The sequence below is a fragment of the Anomaloglossus baeobatrachus genome, chromosome 4 (assembly GCF_048569485.1).
Source record: "Anomaloglossus baeobatrachus isolate aAnoBae1 chromosome 4, aAnoBae1.hap1, whole genome shotgun sequence".
Classification (NCBI taxonomy): domain Eukaryota; kingdom Metazoa; phylum Chordata; class Amphibia; order Anura; family Aromobatidae; genus Anomaloglossus; species Anomaloglossus baeobatrachus.
In genome coordinates, this window is record NC_134356.1 from 453,564,829 (window position 1) to 453,582,612 (window position 17,784).

The window sequence follows — 17,784 nt, forward strand, 5'->3', positions numbered from 1 at the left end:
AGTTGTAGCATGCTACAGGTACTAACGAGCCAAAATGTGTGTGGCCACAGTATATAAGGGGGTCAGTGAGGTTGCAGTTTTTTGTAGAAAAATGTAGTGTATATGCCATGTATCGTGAGAGACAGGGTAGAGATTATATTTTGTTCAGGGAGTTCGATGAAAGGCCATTATTTTAGGGGCACGATATGGAGCTTATTTAGGGAACAGCATCGGAGAACACTTATACAGGAGTCAATATAATGTCATTATTTTTCATGGCATTGTGTGGGGATGTTCTGCAGAAGAGGAAAGTCTGCAGGAACGAGCTATGGCAGGTCACCCTGATAACTGAACCAGATGAACAAAGGAGAGAAAGAACTCCAATCAGAGAAGATATCACCTATAAGGCTACATTCACACTGTACTCTCATTCATGGCTGTTAACCGACCACCGATCGACATTGTAGTAGCCTATAAAGACAGGATAATTGCACTTTCATGTGCACTGAACCATCTTTAATATGATTGTTCTGTGTGCATAGAATAGCCTTGTTCTCAGGAGCCCCAGTCCTGTATACACAGAACCATGTACTGCTAAAAACGATGAGAATTAAAGGGAACCTGTCAGCAGAAATTTCCCCTAAAACCTCACAGATTCCCCCTCTGCAGCTCGTGGGCTGCATTCTAGAAAGGTCCCTGTTATTATTGGGCCCCCTTTCTGACCAAAAAAAAGAGTTTATAAAGAGGTACCTTTTTGGCTTCGGATTCTATAAATCAGACACGGGGGCGGGCAGCCTGATGGCCGTTATTCTGCCCCCTGGTCCTGTATGCCGCCCCCATCGCTGATTTCCATACTTTTGGACGCCGCCCACTGCTCCAGCCATCCCCGCGCATGCCCAGTGCCAGTCTCACGGGACTGAGCACTGTGACTGCTGGTGACGTGTGCGCAGGCAAGTGATTATGGGCGGGACTGTGATTGTTATCAGCAAGTACCCGCCCATAATCTCGTGAGCGCGCAAACCTCTCCAGCGTCACACTGTGCTCAGTGTAGATGCTAGACTGTATGGGCTGCTTCCAGGTATGACGTCCCTTTGTCACGTGATAGGGGCGTGTTCAAAATACTATCACGTGACAAAGGGATGTCATACCTGGAAGCAGCCCATACAGTCTAGCATCTACACTGAGCACAGTGTGACGCTGGAGAGGTTTGCGCGCTCACGAGATTATGGGCGGGTACTTGCTGATAACAGTCACAGTCCCGCCCATAATCACTTGCCTGCGCACACGTCACCAGCAGTCACAGTGCTCAGTCCCGTGAGACTGGCACTGGGCATGCGCGGGGATGGCTGGAGCAGTGGGCGGCGTCCAAAAGTATGGAAATCAGCGATGGGGGCGGCATACAGGACCAGGGGGCAGAATAACGGCCATCAGGCTGCCCGCCCCCGTGTCTGATTTATAGAATCCGAAGCCAAAAAGGTACCTCTTTATAAACTCTTTTTTTTGGTCAGAAAGGGGGCCCAATAATAACAGGGACCTTTCTAGAATGCAGCCCACGAGCTGCAGAGGGGGAATCTGTGAGGTTTTAGGGGAAATTTCTGCTGACAGGTTCCCTTTAAGCAAACTGAACAATAATTGGGTAATACCTGCACCCACGATGTGTATGTGCCGTGCGGACAGTGTTGATCGCACTGGGCTCTGTACCGTGAATTGAGTTCCAGTCGCTATGCGAAAGTGAGCGCTGTCAATCTGGGTCAGAGAGAGTCCTCAGATAGCAAATGGAGGGGGGGCGTAATGGTGTATGGAGTCTATGGGCACCCCAAAAGTGCAACAAAACTCCCTAATTTATAGATGTACTAAAAGCAGTTTATCAGGCACTAAACTCTATACTGTTGGAATGGTTTTTATAGAGGCGAAGTCCCCAAAACTATTTAAGAAGTTAAATTTGGGTTTTGGCTAAAGACAGAAAAATGTGAGTCCTATCTCTGTGTGCTGTGTAATCTTGTGAAATACTTATAGAACACATACTTCGTTATCGTTACTCAAGGAGGAACCCTCAGCAATTGCTCGAAGCTGCTCAGCAGTGCGCTGGTCAACAGGGAGAGGTGCAGAGCTTCTAGTGTGCACCCAGAGCAGTCTACGGGCTTAATGGAAGGCATCAATATATACGACGCTCACAGAACAGTACTCTCATGACTCTCCAAACACTGAACACTAAAGCTGGGGTCACACTAAATGACAGCGACAACGACGTCGCTGTTACGTCACCATTTTCTGTGACGTAGCAGCGACCTTGTAAGTCGCTGTTATGATCGCTGCTTAGCTGTTAAACACAGCAGCCGAAGCAGCGATCATAACGACACGCGTCGCTGTTCTGCAACATGTGCAGAGAGCACGAGCCGGCGCTGGCAGCGTGAGAGCGGCGGAGGCTGGTAACGAAGGTAAATATCGGGTAACCACCTTGGTTACCCGATGTTTACCTTGGTTACAGCTTACCGCAGCTGCCGGCTCCTGCTCCCTGCTCGCTTCATTTCGTCGCTCTCTCGCTGTCACACACAGCGATCTGTGCGTCACAGCGGGAGAGCGACGACCAAAAAAATGAAGCTGGACATTCAGCAACGAGCGGCGACCTCACAGCAGGGGCCAGCTCGTTGCTGGATGTCACACACAGCGACGGGACGTCGCTGCAACGTCACAGAAAATGGTGACGTAGCAGCGACGTCGTTGTCGCTGTGTGTGACACCACCTCACTTTAGCGATGCAGCAGCGATCCGATCAGCGATCTGACCTGGTCAGGATCGCTGCTGCATCGCTACATGGTCGCTGGTGAGCTATCAGACAGGCAGATCTCACCAGCGACCAGTGACCAGCCCCCAGCCAGCAGCGACGTGCAAGCGACGCTGCGCTTGCACGGAGCCGGCGTCTGGAAGCTGCGGACACTGGTAACTAAGGTAAACATCGGGTATGGTTACCCGATGTTTACCTTAGTTACCAGCTCACACCGCTTAACTTAGCGTGTGCAGGGAGCAGGAGCCGGCACTGGCAGTGTGAGAGCTGCGGAGGCTGGTAACGAAGGTAAATATCGGGTAACCACCTTGGTTACCCGATGTTTACCTTGGTTACAGCTTACCGCAGGCTGTCAGACGCCAGCTCCTGCTCCCTTCACATTCAGGATTGTTGCTCTCTCGCTGTCACACACAGCGATGTGTGCTTATCAGCGGGAGAGCAACAATAAAAAAACGAACCAGGGCTGTGTGTAACGAGCAGTGATCTCACAGCAGGGGCCAGATCGCTGCTCAGTGTCACACACAGCGAGATCGCTAATGAGGTCACAAAAAACGTGACTCAGCAGCGATCTCAGTAGCGATCTCGCTGTGTGTGAAGTACCCCTTAGACTGTGCTCACACATTATGGCCACCTTGGGGTTTTTTTCTTTCTTTCATGCCAAAAGCGCAACACTTTAGCTGCAGTTTACAAAAATAAATTTTGTTGTAGCTAAAAATATGCAACACAGCGTAAAAGTGTCAAGGGCATCATTAAGTTTCTATTGCCCTGAACAGAACCTTCCAGAATGTATCCCCTTATTTCAGCTGTGGATGTTGTCGTCTGTGTTTTTAGACATTACAGTTACCAATAAGTAAATCCTTTGACCATTGGGAAAGTGAAGGCATAAAAACATGAAAAAGGTGACCCAGTTGCAGGATGTAAAGTGTCCGATTACGTTCCAGAGGAATAGAAACATACAGGAAAATCCACCCCATCTGATTCATGGTTCCTGTTGACCCCCACTAATGACTTCTTGATTTGTGAGTGTTCCTGGTCTGAATCCTTGGAAGCGTTTTACTTATTGTATCACTTGTCTTTTTTTACTTTACAATTGAACAGAATAGTTATTTTAAATATAAAACAATGTTGTTAGTTCCTACCAATGTTTGTTTTTTATAGTTTACTTGGAATTGCTCTTCCTTGATGTGTATGTTAAATCTGATCATTTTCGAGTTTGGCCATCTTGATGTTTAGTATCCCTCACCCTTCCCTACTGGTCTTTTGTGGAGACTGGTTTGTGGCTGGTTAATGTATAAAGTAGAACAGGATTTTCAAGAACTCCATGACGTATTCCGCATGTCTGATTTCATGTTAATGTGAACTTGGAGAACTTTTGGCTCTACAATTGTCTTATTTGCTGTACGACATTTAGACTTTGCTCCATAATTTCGTGCCACCATGTACCTCAGTTTGTTTGAGTGGAGTGAAAAGTCATTATAGCTTGGTCAGTGTTTATATACAGAAATTAGATTCTCTATATAGCTATAAATCAGGAAAGTGTCACAGGTGCCCGGTGAAGGTAATGGGCCAATTCATCAAGACTGATGGTTGGTATACAGTTCTTGTTGAAGAAGCTGAGAAGGGAACACTGCACTCCAGTCCCAATACAAGGTGCTTAAGGAAGGGTCCTTGTGCCGTAGAAAAAGAATTCTGCACTCATTCTGCAAAGGGCAATGGTACTGTTACACTTTCTTTAAAAAAAAAAAAAAAAAAAAAAAAAAAGCCTAACTTTGGAGGTCAGACCGCTCGGTGTAACAGTGCCATTCCCAGAGCGGTTATACCACTCCTCACTGTGATTCTCTTGCATTCTGATGTTGTAGTAAGAAAATGTAATCTGTCTGAGACGACTTGTTCACAAAATGTTCAACATTTTTCAGACACTGAATTGGTCTCAGTGTTACAGCATTTTTTCCTTTTATAACACTGAATAGTGACCGTTATGGCTGCACGATCATGTGATAAATGTATCATGGATATATAGGAGTATGTTGACAAATTAACTTATGTTTATTTTACCAGGTAGGAATTTTAACCTGTTATTTTCCTCGGTGCATTTTTATTTAAAGTAGTTCTACACTACTGGCGTCGGCACTGGCTATCCTGGGGATCACATCACATTACATGTCAAGTGATGCTTGCAGCCAATTGGCGCTGGCTTCACACTCCCCTCTTAATTAACATCCGGCAAGAGCAGAGGTTGCTCTCACTTTTTCTAAATGTCTGATATGTCTGTAGGAAGGGAAAGTGAAACTGGCACTGATTGGTTGCAGAGATCATGTGACAATAATGTCAGGCAATTCCCAGGAGACCCAGTGCTGAACTTTGGTAAGTTTAAATGCAGTTATCTTACTTTCGGGGAACATAGAGATATAGAGGGGGGTTTCCGAGTAATGGACAATGCCTTTTAAGCTCCTCTTTTTAACCGTGATCCATGGTTGCTTAATTCAGTGTGTACAGGGAGTCAGAGATGCCTTTTGTCTCCATCGGTTGATGATTCTGCTGGCACACTGCTCTGCACCTTTGTCTTCTGATTGGCTGCTGTGTATTAAAAGGTACCTGTCATCCGATTCGTGCTGCTTGATCCACAGGCCGCTTTCCGAGTCTAGCTGCGTTATTTCAGCGGTGTCTGTTTTGACACTCCATGGGTGGCTCTTAATATTTACTCAAATACCACATATATATACTTTAAGAAAAAAATAAGGGAAGCATGAGAACTTACTTTGTAGATAAATAGCATTTATCACTTCTTCACAGCTTCCTCCCAAGTGTAGGGGTATGTGACCTAACTCAAATGTTTTAAAAGAGGATTTTCACATTTCAGGTTCTCAGTGATGTAAAAGATAATGTAGTAAATTGAGTTCTTACAGGCAGTGTCTGGACGTCTTGGGAAAAGCTGCAGTCACTGACTGCTGACTTCTCCATCCTTTAATAAAGCTTGTGCACTGCACACTGTCCGGATTCTCCAGCATTGCCAACGAGAGCTGTCAGTCATGTGACCAAAATTGTAATTTGTATACATGCTATCAGGTGCCCGGGAATTGAGCGAGGCAGAGCAAGTCTAGTCGTAATGTGGCCGGAAGTGTAAAAAAAATCACATACTTGTGGTCGTGATACCGCCCATTTTCACCTGGAGAATCCTGACTGCGAGCAGTGTGCGAGCTGTAAGGCTATGTGCCCACGGGACAATGTACCCGCGAATATTTCCACAGGTTTGTCCACAGGTTTACCGCAGCTGCTCCCCGGAATCCGCAGCTATCCATTGCTGCTGTATATCTGTGGAGTTGTTGCAGTAAACCTGCGGAAACCGTGCCGATTTCGTGCAGAATTCCTGCGGAATTCCCGCCCTGTATCTCCATAGTGGAGGAGCGGAAATTCCGCAGATATTTCTGCATGAATAAGTGACGTGCAGTTACATGCGGCTGCGGGAAATCCACAGCCGCACATACTGCAGCATTGATGCAGCACTCCCCAAATCCCATAGGGTAACATTGGGAGTGTCTGTACTTGCTAGTACCTGTGGATTTATCTAGAAAATCAAGATAAATCCATGGGTTTTCTGCGGCAAAATCCGCGTGTACATTGTCCCGTGGGCACATAGCCTAAGGATTCAGAAGACTGCAGTTACGTAGTGACTACAGACTTTCACCACAAGTCCGGACAGCCCCTTTTAATTTGTAAGTTGATTAACCAGACTGCGAAATCTGCTCTTGCAGAAATCCATATCCAAGCATAAAGCTGAGACCCAAGAAACTTAAAATGAACAGAACAATGTTAGGATGCTTATACACATCCATTTTTTGCAGTGCGGCACAATACGGCGCTCTGCAAAAAAAACGCAACCGTTTTTTTTGCTGCCAGTTGCGTTTTTCCCGCATAGACTTGCATTAGCGCTGTATTGTGCCGCATGGCCTTGCGTCCGGTTTTTGCCGGATGCGGCATATTTAGCCCATGCGGCGGCCAGATGGAACGTTGCCTGGCACGTTGTTTTGTGCGGCGAAAAAAACGCAGAAAACGCATCCGGCCGCTGGATGCGTTTTTTTGCACTGCGCATGCTCAGTATCAAGCCGCATCCGTCAAAAATGGATGGGCCGCATGAGAAAAACTTATGCAACGGATCCGTTTTTTTCGCCGCATCCGTTGCATAGGTTTTTCAGTCGGATTGAGCCGCACTGCAAAAACTGCATCTGTGAAAGCAGCCTTACAGATTGCACAATTCTTGCCTTCAGAAATACCAACACACTTGGTGAAAATCTCCTTTAACCCCAGTGTTGCCCTATTATTAGTAATCTGAAGTGCGGTCTATCCCCATGGGTGGTCACACGGTTACTGCGCTGTTCTTTCTGTGCTCACCTCCGCAGCCTTTTCGCTGCACTCTGTATTCTCGGCTGGCATCTTCTCATAAAGAGGGTTCATCTTGTACATTTTTTTTGTGTTGTCAGCAGTGAATGCCGGCTGTGAGTCGGTACAGGGTTGAGACATTCATCAAGGAAATGGATAGATCGGGGAAACCACCACCCAGGTTAATAAGTGCTTTGATGTGTGGAGTCGGCCAGCAGCGGGCAGGGGTAGGATGCAGGAGATATTTATAGCAGCACAAAGGGGAGGAATCTCTCTGGGGAAAAAAGGCATTGATATATGAAAGTGAAAGCTGCAATGTGTCCGCTCGCCAGGCAAATTCATTCTATGCTTCAAGATGTTATTGTTTCAGATTTTAAGATTTCAGTATAAATAAGGATCAAAGGCAATGAAACAATTGATTTTACTTGGTAACCGTTTTAAATAGGACCTACCGGTAAATTTAGTGTACGGTTGAGTCGAAAACATCCATGAGACACTCCACCCGGGGAGGTCGGGAAGTGTCGCACTCCTGAAGGAAGAGAATACAACCACTTTAAGTATCCAATCAATATGACGCCCATCAACTCTTAAGCATATGCTTGGGGGTTTATGAAATTTCATGAAGCGCAATCTTTTTATGTGAATTGATGTGATTGAAAATGGATCGGTTTACTAACTGTTTTCTTTGATTTTTTTTTTAATTTCTTTTGTTCCCAAAGGACACAATGGGAAGCCTCCATCATGACGTTGCTATGTGGATGTGAGATGGTACCTTGGCAAATCTGTGCGGTGATGTGATCGGCTTCTTTGGCCCTGGGGATACTCTGCGGGGTCATTTTTGGCCCACCACTGATTTTCTGCCTCTGTGGATTGGGAGTCTCCTAGCATCAGCTGGGATTTAGAGGAATAGCTCTTATGGTATATTAACATGGACCATAGCAACAGGGAGAAGGATGACCGACCACGAGCAACTAAAGCTTTGCCAGTACGGACTGGTCATAGCTCCCGGCCGTCCAGCTCGACCACCTCCTCAGGAGTTCTTATGGTGGGACCCAACTTTAGGGTGGGAAAGAAGATTGGCTGTGGAAACTTCGGGGAACTACGGTTAGGTAAGGTGATATGAATCCTAGACACAATTTGTTCTACTGTACCTCATTAAACTACCAGGTAACTTACGAATTTTGCTGAACTTTTGGGTAGGTGTGGGGAAAAAAATGCCTGAGATTGTGCATGTGTTCAGATATAGAGGTGCTAAGTCTACTATTATTTAACAAAATATAAAGCGAATTAATAAAAGAGAAATCTAAATCAAATCAATGTTACCAGCCTTTGCCTTCAAAACCGCATTAGTTCTAAGTATACTTGCACAGGGTTTTTAGGGACTCTGCAGGGAGGTTGTGCCAAACATCTTGGAGAACTAACCACAGATCTTCTGTAGATTTAGGCTTCCACAAATCGATGTCTCTCCATGTACTCCCATGCAGACTTGATGAGATCAGCGAATTGTAAGGGCCATATCATCACTTCCGCCCCTCAAATAATGAAATTGACAATTAGAATCTCCTAAACTGGTGTCTTGAAGTGGGTAGCAGAATGCATGCCAACTTTTTGTATTTTTGAAGTCTGCCAACAGAGACTTTTAAAAACAAAAAAAATAAATTCAAGATCATACTTCAGTCACTTACAAATGAGCTAGTCAGAAGCTAATATGTTTGATTGACCCATTAAGGATTAGCTGCTTGTTTGGACCCCAAAATATGTATATTACTTCTATTGTGACAATAAGCTGCGTTGTATTTTTCATTCTATTTAAAGGGAACCTGTCACCAGTTTTGGGGCCTATACGTTGCGGCGACCACCACCAGGCTCTTATATACAGCATTCTAACATACTGTATATAAGAGCCCAGGCCGCTGTGTAGAACATAAAAAACACTTTATAATACTCACCTAGGAGGGCGCTCCGTTGCACAACAGTCAGAGGGGTGGCGCCGATCCCGGAGAACAGCGCCACCCATCTGACTATTGTGCATGGGAGCGACCTCCTAGGTGAGTATTATAAAATGTTTATGTTCTATACAGTGGCCAGGGCTCTTATATACAGTATGTTAGAATGCTGTATATAAGAGCCCACTGGTGGTAGCTGCTGCTTATAGGCCCCAAAACTGGTGACAGGTTCCCTTTTAATCTTTCACTTTTGCAAGCATGTTTTAAGGCAATAAAAAAAACTAATATGAAAACTGTTAAACAAAACATACATTTTATTTTCATTTTTTTTTTTTTTAGTGGCGCTGGCTATCCTTCCATCTGGATACACATTTTAATACAAAGTTATTTGTCTTTTTCATGTCATCTTGTTTTTCTCGGTTAGGCCTCTTTCACACGTCCGTGCAAAACACACGTTTTGCACGGTGCGTGGTGTGGTTGCATATGTGTGTCTGTGTTAAGCGTGTGCTGTCATTGTGCTATACGTGTGTGACATTAGCATAGCACACGGACAGCATAAACGTCTATACTCGCCTGTCTCCGGCGCTGCTGCTGCTTCCATGTCTGCGGTGCAGTGAACATTCATGAGCATAATCAGCTGGACCGGAAGCAAGTGACAGCAGCGCTGAAGACAGCAGGTCTGGAGGCTGGTGAGGATAGAAAATAATTTTATTTCAAAGATGTTTTTTCCGGTACTTGTCACACAGAGCACATCAGTGTGTGATCCATATGTCACCCTTGTTGCTGCTGGAGAAAAACTGACTTGTCTGGGTGTGAAGCACATGGACATGAGTTGCTCTACACGGACACACGTCTGTGTGAAAATACGGAAATGTGCGCAGACCCATTGATTTTAATGGGTCTACGTGTGTCTGTGTCTCCATTACCAGTGAAAATGGACCTCACACGTACTGGAAACACGGACGTGTGAAAGAGGCCTTAAAATTTTGTGACATTTAAAAATATTTGCAGGTATTTTTTCTGCCTTAACATTTTTTTAAACCCTTAATCACCAGACCTCAAAAGGCCTTAAAGGGGTTTCAATTTTGAGTTTCCCTGTTCCCCTGCAAAGTTGTGCTTTACTCACCCTCCCCAGGTCTGGCGGTGAGTCTCCACCACTGCTTCCAGCGTCTATTATTGTTTCTCCTGCTGATATCACTTCGACAACAATGTAGCCAATAAGTAAGCTCCGTTTTGTCTCTCCATTTCAGCAGCCGGAACTTATTTATCTGTTTTATGGTGGAGAAACTTTTTTTATTTTTAGCTAATTTTAGACGTTTATATAAATTTACTTTGTAATTTTATTTAAATACAAATACTCAAGGCACACTATATAACCATTTGAAGGTTTATCAGGTTATTATGGTCGTGTTATTATCCAATATACATAGGTTTTTGTTTTAGGAATCAAATAAAAAAATTTGGCTTAGGTTCATATTTTGTTATATGTATATTTACATTTATTCCCCAAGGGGTGAGAACAAACTTCTGGAGAATATTTTGATATATTTTTTTTTTTTTTTTGCTCAGCTTTTCACTGTAACTGTTAGAGGTTCCCCAGTTACAGGAAGAACTGCACCTCGATGTGTAATACATGACTAGCGAAGCTTATCTGAAGCTGCGAAATAAAAACTGTTGGGTTTTGCCCAAAAGAGACCCAGTAATTGTCTTCTGTGAGGGGCTGCTAAGTGTTTGGCTTTGTGATCTTTTTTTTGTTTCTATGTAGTGAATGTTACATCACATGAAAGCCTAAGGGGTGCTTCACACACAGCGAGATCGCTGCCGAAATCGCTGCTACGTCACAGTTTTGGTGACGCAACAGTGACCTCATTAGCGATCTCGCTGTGTGTGACACTGAGCAGCGATCTGGCCCCTGCTGTGAGATCGCTGCTCGTTACACACAGGTTTGTTTTTTTATTGTTGCTCTCCCGCTGTGACTCACAGATCGCTGTGTGTGACAGCGAGAGAGCGTCGAAATGAAGCGAGCAGAGAGCAGGAGCCGGCATCTGGCAGCTGCGGTAAGCTGTAACCAGGGTAAACATCGTGTAACCAAGGTGGTTACCCGATATTTACCTTCGTTACCAGCCTCCGCCGCTCTCACGCTGCCAGTGCCGGCTCCCTGCTCTCTGCACATGTAGCTGCAGTACACATCGGGTTAATTAACCCGATGTGTACTGTAGCTTGGAGTGCAGGGAGCCAGCGCTAAGCAGTGTGCGCTGCTCTCTGCACATGTAGCTGCAGTACACATCGGGTTAATTAACCCGATGTGTACTGTAGCTAGGAGAGCAGGGAGCCAGCGCTAAGCGGTGTGCGCGGCTCCCTGCTCTCTGCACATGTAGCGACGTTATGATCGCTGCTGCGTCGCTGTGTTTGACAGCTAAGCAGCGATCATAACAGCGACGTTACGTCACAGAAAATGGTGACGTAACAGCGACGTCGCTGTCGCTATGTGTGAACCCAGCCTAAAGCTGCTTTCACACATCAGTTTTTGGCATCAGGCACGATTCGGAGGAAAAACTGATGCGACGGAACTGGCGAAAAAACGGATCAGTTGCATCAGTTTTTTGTCGGATTGGTTGTGATACGGAGTATGCTCAGTTCAAAAAAACGGATCCAGCGGCCATATCCGTTTTTTGTTTGTTTTTTGCCGGCGTCCATAGGCTTCCATTATAAAACACGCCGTACGGTGCCGGATCCGGCGCGATACGGTTTTTCGACGGAGACAAAAAAGGTCCGTCCCCCCCACCTCAGCGTTCCATTCGGGCGCCGGCCAAGCAAATTTTGCCGGATCTGGCAAAAGCCGGATGGAATGCAAGGCCATCCAGCACAATCCGGCGCTAATAGAAGTCTATGGGGGAAAAACTGATCCGGCGGCGGATCAGTTTTTGCCGGATTGTGCCTGATGTAAAAAAAACTGATGTGCGAAAGCAGCCTTATGTGTCTAATATGTTTTCAAAATGTTGTGTTTGTTGCTTATGGCAACAGTGTTCTACACATGCTGGAAAACAAAATGGCGAGTCTAATGCGATATTCACAGCAACTGAGAGCAGAGGAGTGATAAAATTCTTTTTTCTGCAACGAAAGTCTGTGAAGGATATTCATGGTGATATGTCACTGACATTGGGGGATCAATGCTCTTCATAATCCACGGTTAAAAACTGGATTGCCAAATTTAAAACGGGCCACTTCAGCACCAATGATGAGGAACATCCTGGACGACGAGAGTGGTGGTTTTTGGAGATCGTCGATGCTGTCACAACCTCATACTGGAGAATCACCAAATTTCAGCTAAAGCAATAGCAGACATCATGGGGGTTTCCCGTGAGTGTTTGTGTCATTATCCATGAACATTTGGACATGAGGAAGCGATCTGCAAAGTGGGTCCCTAAATGTTTGACAACAGATCAGAGAAGCGTGCGAGTGAAATCTTCCCGGTCCTTTTGTCTGCGTTTCTGGACAGATAAGAACATCCTGGATCGACTGGTCACTATGGATGAGACCTGGATTTATTTGTATGACCCTGAAAAGAAGGAGCAGTCAAAAGAGTGGAGGCACAGTGGTTCTCCTCATCCAAAGAAGTTCAGGGTGCAAAAATCAGCCACTAAGGTGATGGCGTCTGTGTTCTTGGATAAGGAGGGCATGCTGCTAGTGGACTACCTTCATAAGGATTCCACCATCAATGCAAGGTATTATATTGATCTTTTAGACCAATTGAAGGCAGCTGTGAAGGCCAAAAGGTGCGGCAAGCTGTCCAAAGGAATCTTGTTCCTGCAAGACAACGTTTCTGCTCACACTACACAAGCGACCACAGCAAAACTGGCAGAGCTGGGCTTCCAGCTGGTTGATCACCCACCTTATTCACCAGATCTAGCTCCCTCCGACTATCATCTGTTTCCAAACCTGGAGAAACACCTCAAGGGTACCAAATTTCACACCATTTTCGGATGCCTGGTGATCCTTCTTTATACTAGGCTTACAAAACTTGGAATACTGATTGTAAGAAGTGTGTTGACATCAGTGGAGAGTATGTGGAATAAATGTAATGTTTGATTATCCTATCTCATTTTTTTTTCTGGGTAAAGCCAAAGACTTATCAGCAGCCCCTCGTACATACTTTTTTTTTTTTTTTCTCTTCCCCCAGAAAACTATACATAGATTTGCTCAGCTCCTGCCACTCCATGACATTCTATAGATTAAAAACAAAACTAATAAACCCTCTACTCTTTTCAAATGCCTAAATATAGTTGTACTGTTTTCCCTTAAGGGGGCAGTCACAGGGTTGTATAACTCGTCCGAGGATCGCACCGCAATGCTTGGACTGGCCGGTGACTCTCCTGACCGGAGCGTGACAGTAGGTATTTTTATGCATTAATCACGCTCAGGTCAGGAGAGCCGGCGGCCAGTCCAAGCATTGCGATGCGATCCTCGACGAGTTATAAGGCCGTGTGACTGAACCCTTGAAGGGATAGTAAAACTAAAGACTTGGCTCTTCCTTTATTCCATGCTGTGATTCCTATAAAAGTGATATTTAAAGGGGCACAAAACCCGAACATTATCACACACACTCTAAAATAAGAATATGTATGTATATGTGTGTATGTATGTTGTTTTTTTTTTATTGTGCGTGTGTTAATGTTCAGGTTTAGTGTCCATTTAATGTTATTTATGGTACAGTCCTTGGCTATATACTGGTTTATTATGCTATTCTATTTTCTGTACTGGTATACTTTGAAAGCTGCAGGAGAATTTCCAGTGAATTTCCAGCGCCTGTGTCCGTCAGTGAAGAACATAGCACGTGTTATATTATTTGTAGCTTGTGTAGTGTATGTGTTTTCTGTTTTGTGTATTCCATCGTTCTATACTTTTTCTGGACTTCATTAAAACCTCCTTGTACCTTTTTTATACATGCGTTTGGTAAGAGCCCGAGATGGCACTGTATATTGGATGAGTTTCTAAACCTTTGTAATTCTTGTTATATTCTCCCTCCTTCAGGCAAGAATCTCTACACAAATGAATATGTGGCGATCAAACTGGTGAGTATATAGCCGTCTTGTATATGCGTGTGCTCTGGTAGGGCTTAGGTTTTGTCTTTCCAGTTTCCTGCCTCTGCTTCCTTCCCTTTCCTGCTGCTCGGCGTATGTATAAACTATGGCTGGCTTCCTGGTTCAGCATGTCAGAGTTCACAGGTTACTTAGATGGTGTGAAATGCACGAGATGTTACACATGAGCTATTATCAATCTATCACTTAGTGCAAAGTATCTCGTAACATCCGGGGAGTTGTCGGTAAGGCTGCTTTCATACATTCGGTTTTTGCTCAGCGGCACAATACGGCGCTCTGCAGAAAAAAACGCAACCGTTTTTTTTTTTTTTTTGCCGCAGGTTGCGTTTTTTTCTCGCATAGACTTGCATTAGCGCCGTATTGTCCTGCATGGCCTTGCGTTGCGTCCGGTTTTGCCAGGTGCGGCATATTTAGCCCATGCGGCGGCCGGATGGAACGTTGCCTGGCACGTTTTTTTGGTGCGGCAAAAAAATCGCACCGGATCCGGCGCGATTTACAATGCAAGCCTATGGACGCCGGATGCGTTTTTTTGCATTGCGCATGCTCAGTATCAAGCCGCATCCGTCAAAAAACGGACGGGCCGCATGGAAAAACTTATGCAACGGATCCGTTTTTTTGCCGCATCCGTTGCATAGGTTTTTGAGCCGGATTGAGCCGCACTGCAAAAACCGGATGTGTGAAAGCAGCCTAAAATTCCACTTAATTCCAAAATCATTAACAATAGTGCAAGTAATCCAGCGCATGCCTTTGGGGCCTTATATCAGGCTTTGGTCGTTCCATAAGATCTGAAATGCATCAGCTGAGTTATTTGGGCTCTGGATGTGGATGACAATTTTTCTTTTTTGGACTATTGTGCATCTACATATTGGCCTGATTCAGGGCTACACTAGCAATGAGTGACAACCCTTTTGCTACTCTTACAATTTTTTTTTTTAACTTTTGTCTTTTATTTTGTTTTTTGTCGGTTTATTTAAAGCTTTATGATCCAGCAATTGCAATGTAATATGCTGCCTCCTTATGGCACAATATTAAAATGTGCCTTCCTTTTAAAATATAGATTAAGAAGGCTTTCCAGTCAATCAATATTAATTCTCTATCCGCATGCTGAGCCCTAAATTTGAGATCAGTGGCGGTCCAACATCCAGGGCCTCCACCTTACCAGCTCACATCTGCCCATGTAAACCCAGGAATCGGAGCCGCTGATGGCAGCGCCATTCAGTGTGTAGTGGCTGGTTTTGGATACTGCAGAACAGCTCCTTTTCCAAAGAATAGAATAGCAGCTGGGTTACAGAGCGAGGACCGCCCCACACACTGAATGGAGCTGCTCTGAGAAGCTCATTTCTCCAGTTTGTTTACATCCGGCGATCACCAAAGTGGGTCCATCTGATCAGTGCAGTGCTGGGTATTGGACCAGCACCAGTCTCCAATTGATCACCTATTCTGTGGATCAGTGTTTTCTGACCAGACCACTACTTTTAGGCTTTACTGTTGCGTACGGTCATTAAATCATGCCTTATTTTAGATATTGCTATCTGACCTCGTATGCCTGTGCTACGCAGTCTTCACAAGGAAACCATGTAAAAGTCAGTGAATGAGAATGGACAAGTATATTGCTCAGTTAGGCCTGTACTGGAGCAAACACTTTCCTCTTCCCTTTTTTTATTTTTCTGTTTTTTACATTTTTTTTTTTTTAATTTTTTTTTTTAATCGTTAGAAAAAGACAAAGTTACTCAACCTAAACAATGTAACGTAGAAACCTTGGAATAATTGTGATGGAGGAAACTCCACCCTTGTCTATAATGCTGGCCACCAGATTTGCTACTAAGAAGCTAAAAGGAAGTCGTTAACGTTGTGCTTTGTGTACCTGACCTTGATTCCTCAGTTACATTTAGTAGTAGAAGAGTATTCATGTGTTACCCCACAGCGGGGGATCTGCTTCATGGCACATGTTAACCATGCCCTGGTCTATCCCAGACAAAACAGCAATTGAGGGTTTTTTTTGTTTTTTTTTTGTTTTTTTTTTCATTTTTACATTTAATGTGGCTAATATTGGTTTGTGTCTTTGTTCAAAAGCTGAAAGGGAATCTGTCAGCAGGTTTTTGCTAATCCCATCTGAGAGGAGCATGATGTGTGGGCAGATGACCTGATTCCAGTGATGTCAATTTACTGGATGCAGTAAATCATTGTCTCTGTGCAGAGCTCGGAATATTGCCTTGTGTAACCTCACCCACTTTACTGATTAATAATAATAATTAATAATATTTATTCACTTATATAGCGCTATTGATTGGGGCGGCACAGTGGCTTAGTGGTTAGCACTGCAGTCTTGCAGCGCTGGGGTCCTGGGTTCAAATCCCACCAAGGACAATATCTGCAAGGAGTTTGTATGTTCTCCCTGTGTTTGCGTGGGTTTCCTCTGGGTACTCCGGTTTCCTCCCACACTCCAAAGACATACAGATAGGGACTTTAGATTGGCAACACTGTCCCCATTGGGGCTCACAATGTATGTAAAGCGCTGTGGAATCAATAGCGCTATATAAATGAATAAAATTATTGATTCCACAGCACTTTACATACAATGGGAACTCTGTCCCCATTGGGGCTCACAATTAGCAGCTTCCTGTGCATTTAGAGGAGCTGGAGGAGGAGGCAGCTTGTCCTGTAGTTATAAAAAATGTAGAGACTTGGCACTCAAAATAGGTGGTATGCAGCGATTTAATATTGGAGACAAATTTTAGGACCAGCATAACCAGACATTTCGGGCATATGCGACCTTCATCAGTGTGCTGTAATAGTGTTAAAAATGAACAAATTAGTTTTAAATAAAAGAAATTATCACAATAAGGGTCAGTGTATAGGATGCTGGGAAGCATAGGAAAGGATAAGGTAGGGGACTGAGGACCAGGTAGGATGTGAGTATACAATATCCGGAGACTATTGGTGAGGAGGTGCCTGGAATGGGAAACATGTAAATATCTGCTAGCAATTAAGGAGCAGGACAATCCTGCGTCTAATCCTGATCGTAGGTGTCCTGCTCCGCGCTTCTCCCATCTATTTCCTGCCTCAGGGCAAGATGGGAAAGAGGTAACGTGGGGTCAGCAGGCCCGCGCTTGCGCAGAACGAAGGAGGCAGAGGGGGAAAGCGCGGTCACACGATTATGGGCAGTTACTTGGTAATGAAAAACAAAGCGCCGCCCATAATCTAAAGCCTGCACACACGGCACCAGCGGTGACACTGGGCACAGTGCTCATCCACGAGAGATAGGCACTGGGCATGCGCGGGGACCTCTGGAGCACTGGGCGGCGTCCACAGCTATGGAAATGAGCGATGGGGGACGGCCTAAAGCGGCAGGAGGCAGAATAACGGACGCCAGGCAGTCCGCCCCCGTGTCACATTTACAGAATCTGCATACAAAAAGGTACCACTTTATAAAGTCTTTATTTTGGTCAGAAAGGGGGCACAATAACAACAGGAACATTGCTAGAATGTAGCCCAGGAGCTGCAGAGGGGGAATCTTTTATGTTTAGTGCAAAATTTCTGAAGACAGGTTCCCTTTAATTGAGTTACCCCCTTGCTCCACAGTTCATGAGTTCTTGCGG

At 44.8% G+C, this 17,784-nt stretch overlaps 1 protein-coding gene across 5 annotated transcripts in view; it reads left to right on the top strand.

The window, feature by feature from the left end:
• LOC142303841 (casein kinase I) overlaps nucleotides 1-17,784 on the top strand; it is a 108,806-nt gene that overhangs the window by 33,360 nt on the left and 57,662 nt on the right. For all 5 annotated transcript variants that reach the window (XM_075345626.1, XM_075345625.1, XM_075345627.1 and 2 more), the window contains exons 2-3: nucleotides 7,860-8,249; nucleotides 14,118-14,158. In XM_075345626.1, the coding sequence (XP_075201741.1) occupies nucleotides 8,069-8,249; nucleotides 14,118-14,158 (222 nt within the window). In that variant the 5' untranslated portion in view covers nucleotides 7,860-8,068. The remainder of the gene's footprint in view (nucleotides 1-7,859; nucleotides 8,250-14,117; nucleotides 14,159-17,784) is intronic.